The sequence below is a fragment of the Sciurus carolinensis genome, chromosome 14, assembly GCF_902686445.1.
Source record: "Sciurus carolinensis chromosome 14, mSciCar1.2, whole genome shotgun sequence".
In the NCBI taxonomy this organism is placed as follows: Eukaryota; Metazoa; Chordata; class Mammalia; order Rodentia; family Sciuridae; genus Sciurus; species Sciurus carolinensis.
Genome location: NC_062226.1, coordinates 73,800,301 through 73,820,008, shown reverse-complemented (window position 1 = coordinate 73,820,008; position 19,708 = coordinate 73,800,301). Strand labels below are relative to the sequence as shown.

The window sequence follows — 19,708 nt, the reverse complement described above, 5'->3', positions numbered from 1 at the left end:
AAGAAAGAGAAACTCAGGGTAATAATAATCAGCAAATCAACTGGAGGGAATAGCAGAAAAACTGGTTTAGCTCTGGAAAGGGACACTGTGTGTTAGGAAATGCAATTCAAGTCACACTGCAAGACCAGGAGGACATTGAGTGTTACTACTCAAAATCAACTGAAAGTTTACATAAATAATGATACTTAAACAAATCTATAAACTAAAACCCAAAATAAAAGTGAAGATTCCTAACCTTAACAATAAAGCAAAGAAAAATGATGGACTTTTTGAATTGGAGGTCAAATGAACAGACAGTGACAGGACAGTGGTCCTATTTTTTCATTTTTACTCATAGAGTCAAATTGTCTAAGACCCACATATCTCCTCAAGGTGAGAGGTCTTCAATTCAGTACTGATCAGGCTCCTAAATTTATCTGGGACCTTTCTTTAAAAAGTCTATTCCTTTTCATACTGAATTTAGCAGCAAATAAAAAGATCTTGCATAGGCGGGGGCCATGGGTGGAGAGACAGGTAGAGAAAAAAGAGAAAAGGTGTCTTCTTCAAAAGCTAGTTAAGGAATTATTGCAACAAGTACTTTAGGCGGATAGTTCAGAACTTGGAAGAAATGAGGAGGTGAAACATTCCTACTACCAATTCAAGAATACTAAGGCTTGGGGGTGCATACCTATAATCCCAGAGCTTGAGAGACTGAGGCAGGAGGATCACAGGTTTAAAGTCAGACTCAGCAATTTAACGAGGTTGTAAGCAACCTAGTAAGACCCTGAGACTCTGTGTCAAAATAAAATAAAAAAAATAAAAAGGACTGGGATGTGACTCAGTGGTAAAACACCCTGGGTTCAATCCCTGATACCAGAAAAACAAACAAACAAACAAACAACAACAACAACAAAAAAAAACACTAAGGCAGAAGGTATATGATGAAAGGTTACATGAGAAACTTAAAAAAAAAAAATTAACCCATCAATTATATCCAGTAAGACATATTAATGTATCACAACCATTTTTTTAGGGGTGGGTACCTGGGATTGAACTCAGAGGCACTCAACCACTGAGCCACATCCCCAGCCCTATTTTGTATTTTATTTAGAGACAGTCTCCCTGTGTTACTTAGCACCTCGCTGTTACTGAGACTGGCTGTGAACTCTTGATGTATAACACCCATTTTTAAGCTTAGTTTGTTAGGAAAACTGTAAGAGAAACTGAGCTGGGAAAAAACTGGCAGTACAGGAAAAAATCCTTAATTTGAAACAAGGTGGAAACCCCTTTGCCCAGGCAGGATTGACCATGACTTCACCAATAAGCAAGACCACGTTAACCCATCAGAACAGAACAGGGCTCGCCGCTGCCCAGCGCTTATTCTCTGGGGCTTCACACAGCACATTATTTTTAAGCAGGAAGGTGTGGAGTACTTCTGGGTCCCCAGGAGAGGTCTGAAAATCACTGGCCACCAGCAGCTGCAGCTGTTTTAAAGAGAGAGAGAGAAATGTAAAAAGAGTTAAATAAAAATTTAGCTTTCAATGTCCTTAATGGTTCTAAATGATGTAACCTGAAATCTGTATCTTCAAAATGTGTTTCACTTTGCTATAATACTTTGCTATAATACTTTTAGCATTTTTATATTTGAAATAGTTCTATATTTCTTATTTTACAAAGTCCTCACAGATTCTAAAGACAGGAGAATGAGAATTTACTTATTTTGGTGATATTTATTAATTAGGGCTTACATCATGAATATTGAAATCTATTCCTTTCAAATTTTTCAGGTAAAATTTTCATTGTCCATGAACATTCAGTGGGTATTCACTGAACAAACTGTGCAAATTATGGGAAAATATAAAATAGCATGCTATAGCGTCTTACCATGATTTTTAAAAATGAAAATAGCAATAAGATTTAACTAAAATCAGATTTTACAAATCAGAATTTTCCACTCACCATTTTATTTATTTATTTTTTGAGGGGTGCTGGGGATTGAACTTGGGGGCACTTGGTCACAGAGCTACATCCCCAGTCCTATTTTATATTTTTATTTAGAGGCAGAGGCTCATTTAGTTGCTTAGGGCCTTGCTTTGACTGAGGTTGGCTTTGAACTCCTGATCCAGCTGCCTCAGCCTCCTGAGCTGCTAGGACTACAGGCCACCACACCATTACAGGCTCCACTCACCATTTTAAGAACTAGAGTGATAATGTTAATTTATGCTGTGTGATGTGCAAGTTTCTACCTGTTCATCTCCTGTGAAGACTAGATAGTGCTAATCAATTTCCATCAAGGGAGACTCCATCCCAACAGGTAAGCACACCCCAGATAAGCGCTATAGATTGAGCAGAATCAGGATGGAGATAAGATCACTGCTCTTCTTGGTGGATGGATATGAAGGTTTGCCTGGGATGTGCAGGTAAATGCCTTGGATTGAACTTTTGCCCCTCCCAAACAAGATATTCGAGAACCTTTTCCCCCAGGGTGAGAGTACATAAAAACCTACAAGGAGGAGAGAACAGGAGAAGAAACAGTTACAAAATTTTAGAAACTGAGAAGTAGATAAATTAATAATATGCGACTTATCAGTTTAAACATCCTGAAATCCTAAGCCAGAAGGAAAAGAGGAAAAGCAACATAAGTTTCACAGTAAAATCTCCAAGGGACACAAGAATTGGCAGCTATGGTACTTCTGGAAGTGAAGAATCAATACAAGGAAGAGACTTTAGCTGTCTGAGAAGCAGTGGAGTCTCAATCTACTCCTCCACTTGGCACAAATGGGTAACTGCCCCCTTCTTTATCCTGGCTGAAGACTGGCAGAATGTTTTCCTAAAAAGAGTGAAACAGACATGTTCAGGGGCTAGAAGACTACAAAGAGTAACACAGTAGAGACAGGGGGCTATGTAAGCACTCTTCCATTCTTAGGTGTTATGATTTTGCTAGACAGATCTTTCGTCTCCAGGCAGAAGTTGGGAAGTGATTTTTCTGAAGAATCTAATCTGTCCAAGAGGAAAAACTTGAAGATACTGACAGAAGGTTCATCAAAGAGACCAGGTAGAGCCCTGCCGTGAAGATCTGTCCTCAAGCCCTACCCACATGCTTAGAACATGCAAACCCTGCTGAGGATCCTGAGTGCCCACAACCACAGACCAGCTGAGAAAAAGCTCTAAAGGAGACCAAGTAAAGACAAAGCAACTTAGAGAAAACAAAGACCATGAAAGGCAAAGAAACCTTGGAGCTATTAATATTCTCATAAAGAGAAAACAAGCCACTGTTGCCATTTAACTAGAACAAGACACTGTTTAAAACAATCACACAACAAAATAACTTGAAGAAATTAAAGCTATATAGCAAAAGTGAAGAAACAAAGAAATACTGAAAATTAAAGTTAATGAAATATTCAGGAGTAAAGCAAAGAGAGAAAGAGAATAAAAACAAAAAGTAAGGAAGTGGAAGAACTGGTCCTAGAGGCCCAAGGTCCAAATGATATGAATTTCAAAAAGAGAGAACACATAAAATGAATGAAAAGAAATCAACAAACAATTCCAGAGCTAAAGAGGCTGAGTTTCTAGAGTGAAAAGGCTAAATAATGCATACACAAGGAATAAAATTGTATAAATGGAAGATATACCATTATGACATTCAGAACACTGGAGATGAAGAGAGTCTAAACAACTTTCCAGATAGGTAAAGCAGACTATCAAAAATACAAGTCACTCAAGAAAGATTAAGATTCAGAATGGCTTTAGACTTCCCAATAGCAATTCTGAGATCTAGAGGGCAACTGAAAGGTCTGAAGGAATATTTTTTAAAGGAATATTATTATTAATCTAATGGGTATTTTCTATACCCAAACTAATAATCAAATTGTAAATTAAAAGAGTTTCAGACATGCAAGGTCTCAGAAAAACTACCTGTCATACCCCCTTACTTGCCCAACACATAAGAATAAACTAAAAAAGGGGAACTTGGAGAAAAATGGAAGCTAGGCTATTCAAACAAGATAGAGGAATAGAGATCCTTCCAGGAGGCAATAAAGGGAAATCTCGGGGTGATGGCTATACACCAGATAGAAAGGGAAACCACTTGAGAATTGAGAGGTTTAAAAGATTCTGGAAAAGATTTCTTCAAAGAAATGAAATGGGTAGGAAACCTAATATGTCTAAATATATTGGGAGCATAATTTTATAAATAACAGATTTAGAGATTTAAACACTGACAAATACATAGAAAAATAATAAATTATTTAAAAAGAGATCATTGTGAATTCTGACAAAATTAATGAACATACACAAATAGCCATAGTTCACCTCATAACTCAGTCAAGGAAAATGTGCAAGTTCATAATAAAGTACATAGTCCCAATCAAAATAATAATATAACTAACTATATTGGCATAATATATAGAGAGAGGCTGAGTATGAAGAAGAGCCAAATCCTTATCTCCATGGTAGTTAATAGTTTTAATTTATAATAAAACTAAGAAGTTAGTGCAATTTGGAGAAAAATACCTTAGAACCAACCAAGAGTTGAAGGTGTTTGTCTTTGGGTACTTTGGTGTGGGGAGCAGGGAAGAGGACACAACAGTGTAAGAGAGGGAAAGGAGACGCTATTTTTCACAATAAACTTTGCAGAACTATGTAACTCTAAACTATGTGCACATGTAGCACTGATAAAAAATAAAATGTTTTATAAAAAGACTAGTCTGATCATTGTAAATCACTATAATCATTCAATTCAGTACCTAAGGATTGACCTTATTCTTCTACATGCTGTACAGGAAAATATTTTTTTCCCCAAAAGATAAACATAAAATAGACAACAAAACAATGTGTCAAAAATAGGTTGGTTGAGTCACCTGGCACTCTCTTCCCTTTTCTTAAGCAGATGTATCCTCTCCAGTGCATTCCATGTGCTTCAGTGAAACTGACCAAGCCCCATTCCAAGAACAGGTCCTGACTGGTTCAGCAACTCTGTACATCTGAGGATGCTTAGGCCCTTTCTATAAAATGGCCTATTAATTTGCACATAACCTATACCTCTACCTAATATTTTCATCTAACCTACATTTCTAGATACTCACAGTGCCTAATGCTATGTAAACGCTATGGGAATAGTTGAATACTGTATTGTTTAGGGAATGATGACAGGAAATGATGACTAGTCTTGTATACAATGTCTCATTCAGAGTTGGACACATGACCCATTTGGGGTCAAGCTTAAAAGAGGAGACACTGGGAAATTTCTGGGAAAGAAGTTCCTTTTCTTTTCCTAGGGAGCTACTTAAAGTCACATTCTCAGTTCCTTTGAAAAATTGCAGTCCAAAGACAGGCCCTTGAAAGAGGGTGCCTCCATTCCTGCTGCCATGAAGGTCACCTAATGTAAAAGGATTCTAGTCATAGGAGACTCACAGAGAAATGGGCTCAATCCTAAACACATTCCAAATGTGGGATTAAAAGCAGCAAGAAGCCATATATTCCACTCCCCTGCTCATTTGTGTGGACTAAAACATCTCTTTTCTAAATATAACCAGTTTGACTTGAGTTCCTTTGAATTATTTACATGGAAGAAAAGTTCTAGTAATACAGAGTTTCAAAATTAGGAATGAGAGAAAAGTTGGAAAAGACATTCACTACAGTTCATAGGTGCAGTAAAACTCACTGCACATCACGAATATCTGCAAAAAGGAATCTGCTTATTCCAATACAGTCATCCCTGAGTACCTATAGGGGATTAGTTCCAGACACCCCCACATATACACAAATGAAAGGATGTTGAAGCCCTTTGTAAGTAGCATTTCATATAATCTACACACATCCTCCCATGTACTTTAAATCATCTCTAGATTACTTATCTAATGTCATGTAAATGCTATGGGAATAGTTGTAATGCTATATTATTTAGGGAATGGTCAAAGGAAAAAAAGTCTGTATATGTTCAGTACAGACAGAATTTTTTTCCCAAATATTTTCAACAGAAAATTGGTTGAATCTATAAATGTGGAACCCTCTCTATATTTTTAAAATTAAGGAAGTCTTTAAAAGAAAGTTTAATGAACTATAAGAGCTATCTGGCAATCAATGGTGATAAACTCAGAGGAAGATCCTTTTGGGATTTCTCCAATGCTTCCTTCTATATTCAAAAATAGTTAAAATGAACACTAGCTGTATTCGCGATTTATATATGACTAGAGGGATGTTTTCAACCTATATCAATTTTGTAGGTCACTTTTTATTTTATCACTCCTGCTAAATCTAAATTCCTGAATTTTTTCTTCTTTCCCCTCCATCAAAACCAAATCCTGATATGTGATGCATGAGAACAACTAGAGATGGAAGGTGAGGATGTAGAACAACTTGCTGAGGGCAATAATGACTTTCGCCATCCAATGCCTCATTCAGAGAAAAACCAAAAAGAGAAGACTGTCTAGTTAAGACGAAATGGCCAGCATGAACCCATCTCCAACCTGCACGGGCAGCTGCCATCTTCTTGTTCCGCATTTTGTTTTCCAAAGCTTGCTGTACAATACAAAAGAGGAGAGAAGAAAATTACATTTCCAGGTGTTCCTTACTACTTGATATTAATAGAGACAATATTTTTAATGAAATAAATTGTATCTTACCAGTTTCATCTTCTTTTTTAGTTCCAGGTTTGCTGCCTTCTGGCCCTTGGCAGTGGCATTGAGATAATAGATGGTCAAACTAAATTATGGGAAAACAATAAAATTGATGGCCTTTTCAGTTCCTCAAGATTCTTCTTAAATTTACATTAACTAAATCATAGAATGTTAGCACTGGAGTGGACATGAAGATATATTCTACTCAAATCTTTTATTTTATGGATAAAAACTAAGTTCCAGAGAGGTAAAGATATGCACTCAGATTTACACAGTGACTAGGTTGAAGCTGGAAAGTCGGGCCCAAAGGCTCCTAATCCACCACTTGGGACCCTAACTACTATTCCACACTGCCTAAAATTAGCCTCTTCCTGGAAATGTACTAAAATTAGTTTATGTTAAAATTAAAAACAGCTTAAATTGATGGCAATGACGTCCAAGAAAATGGAAAATCTACTGAGGCTTAGGGAATATGTCAAATAAAAGGAAAATGACTTTCTGCCTTAAATTCCCTCCTTTGGCCTTTACAACTAAGAATATCATCCTCAGAGGCATAGTTAATTAACATGGATTTTTTTTTTCCATAGAATGTATTATTTGCATTTCTTCCTCCCTCAAAAAGAAAACATTTTAGAAAGGATTAATTCTGGATTTCAAATGACATTTACATTTCTAGAAAGAGCAAATTTCAGCCCAACAATTCTGCAAAAATAAATATGCTCATCTTCTCTTAAAACAAATGAATAAACAACAAAGAAAAAATACAGTAAAAAAAAAAAAGCTGATATCGCTCTTTGTTGCAAATAACTGGATATTGAACACATTTCCTCTGCATACCAACATGCCAGATAATATCCTTTATGAGCCATCTGGTGCCAGCAGCACAATTATTGATATGGTTTAGTTGGGTTTTGTTTATTTCTTTTATGATTAACTGGAATTTGACCGAAATTACATACATGAAAGCATCTGAGACAAAATCTGGCATGAAATAGGTGCTCAATAAAGTGTGTTTGTGTGTGTGTGTGTGTGTGAGTGAGAGAGACAGAGAGAGAGAGAGAGAGAGAGAGAGAGAGAGAGCGAGAGAGGAATTTTCTTAGAACAGTTCCTGAATTTGGAGGGTAAACTTGAAATCTCACATATCATTTCCAATGCAGAATTCTGTATTTATTCATCACTTTTTTCCTGCCTCGGAAAGCAGGTTAAATGAGTATTCCTCACAAATCACTTCCTACACTCCAAAGGAACAACACTGCCTAGAGAAAAGCAACCTGAACTCTGCTTGGATACCCAAAAACCATCCAAGTGGATTTAATATGGTCCACTGGAGAAATTCAAAATGACTGTAACATTCTCTAATTAAAGGTAATAAAAAGCCAAACCAATTGCAAAAGCCTTATAAAAAAAGAGACCTCAGGACCTGAAAAAATAAATCAGTAATAAACTGAAATTTAGGTTTTAAATCAGAACCTCAGAGCTAAAATCAGTATTTCTGGACATCTTTTTGACCCTCACACATGGACAGTTTTCATCTGGGCTGTCTATTTCATAAGTGGGCAAACTTAAGGTCTTCAGGGCAAATCTGGCTCCCAGACTGTTTTCTATGGCCAATGAACTAACTAAAGAATGGTTTTTACATCTTAAGTATTTATATAAGTAGTTACATAAGTCCTCAATTTCACCTCTGTTCAACACATCTGCTATTTGGCCCTTTAAGAGAAGAATGTGCTGGATCTAAACCATCCCGAAGGAGTACTTCCAACCCTTCTGACAGTCCCACAAATCCCATACTCTACTTGGTGGTGTGAATGAGTGGAGGAAATAAGAAGTAGGAGTGAGAAGACATGAGCTTTAATTCCACTTATTAGTCACTTGATTTGGGGATCTTCCATGTGTAGTTTGATAATATGATAAATGAAACCAACATCTTAAAGCTATTGTGGGAATTCAATGAGTCAATGTACGGTTGGTGTATGGAACAGCAGCAGCAGCAACATTAATTCTCTCTCCAACTTTAAAGACGCTTATTAGATCTTCAGATACTGCATTCATATGATGTCACTCCTTTGCTTAAAAACAAATCTGTCTCTCAATAAATTAAGAATGTAACAAAATTTAATTTTTCTGGAGTGTGTGTTGAACAAGATTTTACTTATGCCACTAAAGGACCTTGACCATCAAAGGTCACAGGATACTCATTAGCATGCTCTCAGAAGCCAGTGTATCATGAAAATATAGAGAAAGAAAATCACTCCAAGGGCCATCTGGTGAAAGATGCTGCATTCAGCAAGTTGTTTTCTAACACATCTGTGCCAGAGATTTACTATCACATTCTTAATACCACCTCATGATCAAGGTTCTGTAATATATAAGAGTAATCTGCTTTACTGTTTAATTATCCTTATGGGTTATTAGCTCTCCCTCATAGAAAGCTTCATTGTGTAAAGGCATGAGCACAGGATTTACTGAGAAAGGGTCTACTTAGAGTCCTACTATTACCACGCTGTCATCTTTCTCACGTAGGAAAGACCACTTATATTCCTGGAAGTCGATTTAACTTACACATTGAAGATGACCCCTGCCTTCAGGACTTGCCCAAGATGATAACTGGTTCAGCACCCCAGCTTATTTATTTCACACCCGTGGGAGTGTCCTGCCTCACATATCCTCCTCCTTATACCTTTATCTAAACAAATCCAATCCTCTGCGTCAACTTTGTGCCTAAAGTGTCCTGGAGGTGGGGAACGTTTGCCCTCCTTGGCTGGAAGCAGTGGCAATTCCAAATTTTCTCTTTCCAGAGGGTGGGGCTTTGAAAGGAAGGGTGCTTTTTATTTTTTAATTTATTTATTTATTTTGACTCTTGCATAGCAAGCCCGTAGTTTTACTTGGATTATGTTAAGTTTCTCTGCTGTGGCGGAGTCAGCCAGTCAACAAAAGCTGTATAGAAACAAAAGTCTCCTACCAAGTTCCCTTTTGGAAATCACTTCTGACTTTAAAGGGGTAGATGAAAAGGATCTAAGACTTTTCTCTGATCCTGTTATTATGGACACATAGTTTTTAACAGCCCTATGAACAAGGACAGGGAGATTTTTAAGACCCCTTGAGCCATTAGCCCTAAAATACAGCCTACAGGGCCCTCAAGGGGAATATCGACTTAGAGGCTCATCATTTCTGTATATTCACAACCATCTGCTTTATGGAACAAGAGGCGGGGGCCGTTGTTGCAGGGGGAAGCTCAATGTGCTGATTAGATTTAGCATTTAGCATTTATGTTTCCCTTGCTTTAGCTGTTTACTGATAATTATTTTGGTTACTTGGGAACAAATCTTATAATCCTGGGGAGGCAAAGACAGATGCAGATGGCTGTGAATTACATCCAACAGGATCAGAATATGGCTCATGAATTTTAGCTCCCACCAACATGTACTCAGAACTGAATTTGGTTAGGTTAGCACAACCCATGGTGAGAGGAAAAAAGCCGAAAAGGACTGAAACTTATAAGGAGCCAGGAAACGAATTACAAAGGCTCTTTCTCTGAGAAGGGGAAGCACATACGCCATTACTAGGACCACAGCAATGACCAGTCCAGGGTTGGAAAGCTGTCTCAAAATCTTTGCCATCCAGCTTGGGAAATCATGCTCCAGGGTCTCACCAATGACTTCAAACATCCTGTTTTTGCCGCTGGGTGGAAAGAAAGAGAGAGGTTTGTGTAAAACAAATGCAGAAATTATGGTTACACCAAGAAAACTGAAAATATTTCTCAAATACTGCCTAGGTACTCGTTCAGGTTAGGAATCTGATATTTAGCTCTAGCTCCTAAATATTTCAACCTCATCTTGCCAACATGTGAACAAGATATAAGAAATGTTATCCCAACACACACACACACACACACACACACACACACACACACACACACATACACACACACAGTTCCAGCAGTTAGGAAATTAACTACAACATGGGAAGGAAAAATTTTAACACAGAGATTTTGATTGAAGTATATTTTATAAGCAGCTGCCCCTCTGCTGGCTGTTCTTGCTAAAGAAGGCACTCTTTGAGCTGAGTGCAGAGGGAACTTAATTTTTAATTGACTTTGGAAATAAGCACAAGTAATAGCCTAGCAGAATAAAATCCACAAATAATCCAGTATTTCTTCCCATGCATTAGCTTCCATCTCATTTACCACCAGACCTCCTTCATCAGACATGCTTATAGGTAAACCCACTGAAAGATGATTCCTTTTCCTCTCAGGGTTTCCTCTGTTGGACAACCCCTCATGAATACCAGCTAAGACACATTCAATTTACAGGAAAACCAGCTGCTATCAACTAGAAAAATCAAAGCAGGGTGTTTTAACTTAATATAGAATATTTAGAGGTGCAATAGAATATTCATAATGCTAGGTTACTTTTTTCTATATATTTATACTGATCCTGTAATAAAAATTTGCAATTTTCAAAAAATATATTGTCATATTTCAACAAATTGTATGTATCCTCAGGTTAAAGGTTGGTGTAACATTCACTATGTTTAGTCTTGCTTTTGTTTTTTAATCTTTAAACATTTTCAACTACTCAATGTACATGACCCACAAGCTGCAGATCAGATGTTATTTTCTCTGAATCTAACATACACTGTCATTCAACAGACAAAATGATTCCAAGTATTTTGTTAGGAGTCATTGAACTATGGAGATTTTTTGTTTTGCTTCACATATTATAGATAAGAATATACACATAATGTCTAATTGCAAATGAGTAACATAATAGCAACATCACAGCATAATGTTCCTGTTAAAGCACTATATAAACCTGTATATACACTAATATTGTCTCAGGTTTTTTTTTAATTTCATAAAAAGAAAACCTGAATATAAAATGCCAAAATGTTGAGTCATTATTTCAGATCTGTGGGTTATGGGACTTGTTTGTTTCAATGTTAAAATATTTCTATAATTTCCAGGTTATCTAAGATAAATATGTCATTACTTTTACAGTAAGATGCAAATACATTTAAAAAAATTGCCATAACATGAGTGAGGAGGCATGGGAGAACCTACAGAATGACAAATTGTTCAGAATTATTGACACAGCTGTGTGGGAGCAGTGTTGGGACATGATGAGACAATTTGAAGAATTGTCTTGAACATCAAAGAAATCGTTTCTAAGCTGCTAACGACTTAAGGGAAATCTACTTACTAGCTATTGAAACAATTTTCTACAAAAATCACCTTCTATAGCTAGGTCTTATAAAACCAGAATATGTCAGAAAATCTCATCAACTTGCTTTGGGGAATAGAAAGAGACTACAGCCCACTTGCCTAAACACTCACCTGTACCTGACAGCAACTGGTTATCATGGTGACAACTACATTAAACTACTTCCCAGTCATGTTTGCCAATTTGCTGCCCACCCAGGAACCAGATAGACTTAGGCAGCCTTCACTCCAAGCTCAGAGTTCCTGAGGACAACAAGTGCCAGGAACATGCTAAACCTTTCAAATGGGCAGAACAAACAAAGAAGCAAAGTAAACTTTTCTTTTTTCTCTAAAAGAAGGAAACTGACAGGCAAATAAGCTAAGCAATATAGACATACCTATTTCCCATCCTCTTATGAAAATATTTAAAGTTTCTTGACCTCAACATAGTGATATTTATGAAACAATTCACCTAAGTTTGCATGTCAGGAAACTCTTGGTCAAAGTCAGATACTATGCTTCATTGTATAATTTTTTTCTGCAAAAATCAGAGTAACTCAGCATGTGACATAAGGAAAGCCAGAGAGGTCAGAGCTTAAAAGGCTAACATTCTGCAATTACTGTCTGATTCAATGGTATTTTAAATCTGAATAAACCTGTGAACCACCAACTTTGTTTATATTCTGTGACTTCCATTATGAAAACCTAAAGTCCTTTGTTATGTGTTTTACTGAGAAGGGTCAACTTTCAATTAAAAACTAATACATCTCCTTAAAATTTACCCTGATATTAAGTTGTTCAGGTATTTAACTGAAGACTCTGAATATCATTCCTTAAACTTTGTATTCTGAGATTTATTAAGGATTTATTAAGATAAATGTCTCCTTTAAGACTGTAATTTCATATATAGTCTCCAGATGTCACTGTCTGCATTATTTATTTCAGCCCACTTGGAAGCACACACACACACACACACACACACACACACACACACACAGAGAGAGAGAGAGAGAGAGAGAGAGAGAGAGAGAGAGATGAATGAAGCCCGTGGGCATCAGTTTCCTGAGTTTAACAGTACTCCCACTAGTTTGGATATATCCTCCAGGTTAACAATTTCTTTCTTTTCCAGTAAAGCAATAGCTAGGGGTATTATCAGTGAAAACTGTCTCATTGTACAAAATCTGTGGAGGATGATCATTTTGACTTTAATTAAATAGCATGGGTCTGACATGGGATAGAGGAAATTGAAGTGGCCATGACAGCGTTCTGCTTATCACTCGTAAGTCTTTTTGCATTCACATTTCCTTCCCTTCAAATGCATGCTGGTCAGTAACTCCGCACGTAGAAATTCTTGGAGGGACTTGTGGTAGATTCATTTCTAAGGGTGTTTAGAGAGTAAGATCCTATCCTCTAGATCCCAGGGGTTTTGCTTTCCAATATGTGTCAGAACAAAAACTTGGCCCTAGAGAACTGTAGAAAAGTACGTCTTTAACTTGGATCAAAGAACCTTCTTGACTCTTGACTACTGGCTTGAGTGACCTTAGGGAGACTATGTATGAGGAACATACTAATCTTTTGGCACTCATGTGACATTCTGAATCACAAATCGCGTGACCCTCTTTATAATAGCTGTTATTATTGTTTGATGATTCCATTTCTTATGTAACATGTAGGCAACCTCCACACCTCATCCTGGTGGTGGTTGATCCAGATAAGAAGAAGCAATGGTGGACTATGTTTGGATATGATGGTCAGGCATCAGCAAAATTCTCACATCCAGACTAATCAAACCTTGCTCTTAGCTATACCCTAATATGGAAACAGCTCAGGTACTTTGTCTATATTCCACCCAAGCAGCGCCTAGAGTAACAAAGATTATTTTTCCTTTTATGATTCCTAAATGAGAAAATAAATGGACTTGCTTAAGACTTTCCAGTTCTGAATATGTAAAGGATATATCATTTCTACCAACCCAAAATGTCATTGTTTGGGGGAAAAAAATTAGTTAATATAATGGGTGACCATTTGCACTTCTACCCCTGGAAAAATACTATGTCCAAGTCAAATTTCAAAGACAAGAGACCTGAAGGGACCACAATCAAAAGATGGCGGGAGAGATACGATCATGTACAGGACCGGCATGGTGGACAGGAATAGGATGAGCAAGAGCATGCCCAGGTAGAAATTATTGGATCTGGAAGCTTTGAAGACCCTGGCTTCAGGAACATTGCAGCACATCACAGCCCAGCACTGGAAGTACATAGATGTGTGGAGTCGAAGGATATTAATGCCTGGGAGGCTGGGAGCGAAGAAAGAGCCCATCCTAGAAAGAAAACAGAGCACAGCTCAATTTGGAGTCTTCACTCCATAACAAAGTCACACAGCACCTGCTTCTTTTACATCATGCCTCTTTTTATAGCCAGAAAATGTACTACCATATTCGTCCACACACACTCTTCTTACAATAAACCAGACTCATCTACTTCCATCTTCAACACACATTTTGCCACTTCCCCCATCATTGTAGGTACTGTATACACAATTCTTTCATAGAAATTATGCTGTGAATCACCTATATCTATTATCATTAATAAATGTAAACTACAAGAGTGAACCATGTATTACAACTTTTTGTTTCTTTCTTCTAATTTTAAACTTGATTTCCCCTAATATTCATATCATTTATACATGTATAAAATACAACTTTTGATAATTGTCCCCTAAAGTAACTTATGCTATTCAAATATACTCTACATTTCTAATTAATCAATTTTACCTGCATGGATAATTAACTTTTGCTTAGTGAAAAATGAAAAAAAAAAAAAACTAACATGATTTTTTTTCTTTGTCTGATACTAATCATTTTCTTTTTCTAGTTGTTAAGGTGTTTTAGAGTTGATAAGAAGTTGTATTTATGTTGAATATTATACTGTATTTTCTTGATAATTTATATCTTGATTTATGTGTTTGGAGATGAAAATCCCACACATCCATTTAAATTTAATTTATCTGCTTACTTCCATACTGTATTTTGTCTTGGAAATCCATCATTGCTTTGTGTGTCTGACTTAAGTATAGTAAAATACCACTTCTAAATAAAAAAAAAAAAAAAAAAAAAAAAAAACTACTTAGGTGAGGTCACTTTTACTTGATAGCTTAGTTGATTGTTTCAACAAATAAGTTTTCAATTTTCTTTGATAAGAAAATCTATTAACCCAGTAAAGTAATACAAAAAGCAATTTACTAGTCCCAAACCAAAAGAAGACTCATATGTACATATTTTATAAATGTAAGTGGCGTCCTATCTTTTAAACTGTATCAACTATAATAAACTTGTCAGCATTTCTGGTTAGGTTTAACATTTTGTACTCCCTGGATGCATGGAGTCATTGTTTAACTAATCCAATGTAAATTTGGTATATTATAGACATTTTTTAGTTAGGTTAAGAAATTAGTTTCTGTTATACAATTATAACAGAAACTTATAACTTATAACTTATACTAACCCAAAGTTAACTCATTCCTTTAAAAAGTGACATCTTGCTACAATCTAGATTATTTTGTTGGTAAGATTCCAGACAACAGACCTGAATGATATTTGTTATAGCAAAGGGACAAAATTTGTAGGAAGTTATTTTTTCATGTAAGGACAGAATTTAAAACAACCTACTGTATCTTTGTTATAAAATATCAAGAGAGAAGTTGAAACAAACAAAAAAAAAAGATCAAGTTAGTGATACTCCAAACTGATGGGTCAGAACTGCAAAGTCCTAGATTATATCTCCACATGCCAAGACCTGTGATACAATTCAGGATGGAATTATGATCACCTCATTCTGTAAGTCAGACTTGATCCTGTGGCTTGAGCTGATCAACAAAATAAGAATAGAAATGAGATGCCTCACTGCTGAGAGAAAACATTAACAGCCCTATGTGGCTTTTATTCTCTTCTCCCCTGCTACTGTGACCAGCAATGATCCAGAATGATCTTATTCCATCCATTCAAGTCTCTAAGGTGAAGGAAAGGTATAAGATCAGAGCTCTACCCCAGCCTACACTGCACACGTCCTTTTCATAAGGTACTAAGGTTCAAGGATTGTTTCATTTCTGTAAACCTAATTGAGTCTAAAACAAAATTTTGCATGCAATTCGAAACCTAGAGTTTCATAAAACCTCATCTTTGTATCTATGTACAGTGCTTATCTATATGCATCTATATGTACACACAAATTATATGCATGTGTATTTAGAGATAAACAAATTACAAAATAAGTATTACACAGACATCATGAACAAATGACTCAAGAGTCATAACCCAGAAAAACAGGCCCCAGCAGGACGAAGTCTGAATCTTAATGCTCGTCCCATATTTGTTCATGACTCACTAATCAGCTTGGCTCACTAAGTCCCTTATCCAGACCTGATCCCATCATCTGTCAGTTAAAAATCATTGTAATATCTTATCCTTATAAAATGCCTTTCTTCCAAGAAGATCAAAGCAAATGAAAGCTTCTTTTATTTAGATTTCATTATTACTCCAGTGACACGTACATGTCAGGTAAATTATTCACATCTGATCAACTGAGTAAAGGAAGGGGGAGAGTGGGAAGATGTGAGGGAGGGTATCCTAATGGGAAAGTGTTAAAGAAATGTTCAAAATTCATTCTCTCTCACATCACTGCCACCTGTCTACATCCTGCATGATAGAGATATTGTGTGCTTTCATCATTTAAAATTATTATTGCAGACACAATCTCTATTTTAAAAATAAGCATGTTAAAAAAAGTTGACTGATCATCAACCAAATTATAACAAAATGACTCTTGCCTATAAGTCTTGACTTTAATAACATCTGCTTAAGCAATCTTCACAATTCAGCAATCCCTAGAGCAGTAATTGAATGTCATAAACCAACAGAATTGAATACAAAATCCTCATACTGTTTTTATTACTTCTGTTAAAAATGGCTAAACTCAGGTGTCAGATCCTCATGCCTCAGGAAATAATGGAAGTATCATGTGTGAGGACTCGTGTACCAAGTGAGCCTACCAACCTTAAACTCAGCACTACACACCTTTGCCACACCACATCCACACTCCTCACCACTCTCCTGGATTTGGGAAAAGTGTTTGTGCAAAGTACTGACCTAAAGATGAATAACAGAATAAAAGTTACTTTGCTTCCAGAATTCTGGAAAGTGAATATTTTTGTACACTCACAAAACACAATCATTTTCTAAAGTCCTTATCAAACTAATCTTAAGCAAGCTTGACCAGTGCCCAAGGAGTGAATATTCAGAAAGCAATAGTGAAGTGATAATACAGAGATTTTTGATAATGAATCTTCCCCTGAGAGAACTGGAAAAACGTTTAACATTTTTCAGAATCTCAGTACAAACAATAGCAGACAAATGGTCGCAAAATTTTAAGGAAAATAAATTAGGGCAGCAATGACAATGGCTTTTCTGGTGATAAAAATGAATTTATTGGCCAATTTGTAATTTCAACTCTGAAAGAATACAGAAGATATGTAGCATATGTCTGCACCAACAGCACCCACCAGGCCTGAGGGATTTATGATACTTTGTATGAAAGACCCTGGTAGGAGGCAGTGGTTTCTCATTACACCAGTAGCCGAGTTCGCCATTTTCTGCCATGACAGCAGATTCCCCTCCAGGAAGGCAAAGATCAGAATGCATAGGAGCTACTCCTCTGACTCTATCTGTCCGTCAACACTCCTTAGGCCCCCTTGACTTTCCTCCCTGCTTGGAGAATAAAGGAAACTTTCTCCTCTTCAATGATCTCTGAATATGTGAGCCACACTTTCAAAACGTAGAAAGTGAGGGGACAGGAATTGCATTTTTAAAACATATCTGACAAGAGAAGGTAATTTCTTAATAGTTTTTTTTTTTTTTTTTCATATGGATTCACCTAAGGAGGCACAAGAATTTGACAGACACCATGGTAGGACTCTGGAGCCCAGGAGACTAGTCTTCATGTTACTGAAATGAGAGGATTTTAAGGTTTGCAAAGGGGTTCAGTCTCCATCAGTACCCAAAGATTTAATAATTCAGGCCAGCCACTAGGATTGAAAGATTTTGAGTAATATATGAAGTTTGTCCAAAAACCAAAACTCTCCCGGCATATGTAATTGGACAATGGTGTGGTTGGGATCACAATATTGTAAAGTCACACATTCACAGGATAAAGTAGCTCAATTGCAACTGCTTGTGGGTTCTTAGTTAAGAGTGACAGATTTCCAAGACACATGGTCCCCAGATGAATTGCATGCTGTGATTCAATTTTTAAACTCAAAAACGGTTTCGACTGTATCAACTTATCATAACCTGTCAGAGTTTACAGTGAAAACGCTTCCATTTTATAAAAGATATGACAATTCTTTCATATCAAAACAACTCCAATGTGCAAATGGCCTTATAAAGCAAGTTAAAAAATGAAGATCATATTTTTAACTTATCCTTCCTAAAACATGTGTTTCATCTCTATAAACTATTGGGTTCAGTAAGACATTATTTTTAAAATAGCTGATGTATTTTAAATATATTTAGCAGTGAAAAAAATTAAATCAGTTTCTCAGAAGGACTTTTGTTCATTTATTTCATACTTAATAGGTTGTAATATGATCATTAATGGTTTTCATTATTGGATCTTGGGGTCAGAGAATATAAAAAGATAGTCTTCAAATAAATCTACCAAGCAGAATATAAACTGAGATCATTTGATGAAAGAACACTCTGCAAAACTAGAAAATGCCCAGAGAACAAAACTTCAAATATGGAAATGAATGAATAAATAAATAAATAAATAAATAAATAAATAAACGATTACAGCATCCACTTTTCAAGGGCAAACAGTAAATTAGAATCCAAGGATCACAGTCTCCTCTGACTCCAGACTGCAGTACTTTCTGCAATATGAACTTGAAGCTTTTCTATAAGTGATTAACTGTCTAATAGCCAGCCTACCAGATCATGCCTTGGTTGAAGATCAGAGCCAGAACGTTGCCACTGATGTCAAATTCGGTGTAGGAAGGCTAGAGGAGACACAGGTGTTCATGGGATTAGCATTTCAAATGGTGAAAATCAAACAGCAAGGTTCTGCATAGGCATGACTGGGCTCTTAACTAACTTCCTTCAGGGACAACAGCAGAAAAATCAGTGGAATACATAAAATAATAGCAAAGTAACCTTTTTAACATAGCAAGATTCATTTTAAAAGCTCTCAGCACTACAAAAGTATGACCAGATGCGCTTTTATACCCTGCTGGTAGAACTCAAAACTGTAGCAAATTTCTAGAAAAACAGTTTCATCACACACATTAAAAGCTTTAAAAATCACATTTGCTTGGATCCTGAAAGTCTACTTCTGGGAATCTGTCTTGAAAAGGCTGATAATTTTAACAAGGAATAATGAAACCTTCTAAGTGTCCAACATTGCCTAAGTAAACACCGTATGTCTATACCATGATATTTTGTTGCAGTTAATTACAATAATTGTGGAACACTATTTATACAAGAGTGAAAACTATGCTGGAATGTTAAACAAAAACATATCATATTATATGTTCACTATTTTTAATCAACTTTATATAATGACGCTGCAAATAGGAAGAGACTGGAAAGTAATTAGTGAAATATTAATGGCTTATTGGAGGGTGATGGACTGTGATTTTTTTCTGTTTCATATATCTAATGAATTCTTCAACAAAAATTGAATTAATTTTACAATCAACAAAATTGAATAAATTTTACAATTAATTTTACAATGCAGAAAAAGAATAAGAAGTTCAAGAATTTACTGAACTCAATGTATGGTCTTTATGTCTTACGTAATCCTATCCATCATCCCAGGGCAGTAGTACCAAGAGATTCATTGTGTAGAGGGATCACCAC

At 36.2% G+C, this 19,708-nt stretch overlaps 1 protein-coding gene across 1 annotated transcript in view; it reads right to left on the bottom strand.

Annotated features, from left to right (window-relative positions):
* Positions 1-1,440: 1,440 nt before the first annotated feature.
* Tmc1 (transmembrane channel like 1) overlaps positions 1,441-19,708 on the bottom strand; it is a 127,601-nt gene continuing 109,333 nt past the window's right edge. The window contains exons 15-20 of the mRNA XM_047524024.1: positions 18,782-18,849; positions 13,880-14,119; positions 10,152-10,277; positions 6,603-6,681; positions 6,447-6,498; positions 1,441-1,463 (exon numbers count right to left, since the gene is read on the bottom strand). Of these exons, the coding sequence (XP_047379980.1) occupies positions 1,441-1,463; positions 6,447-6,498; positions 6,603-6,681; positions 10,152-10,277; positions 13,880-14,119; positions 18,782-18,849 (588 nt within the window). The remainder of the gene's footprint in view (positions 1,464-6,446; positions 6,499-6,602; positions 6,682-10,151; positions 10,278-13,879; positions 14,120-18,781; positions 18,850-19,708) is intronic.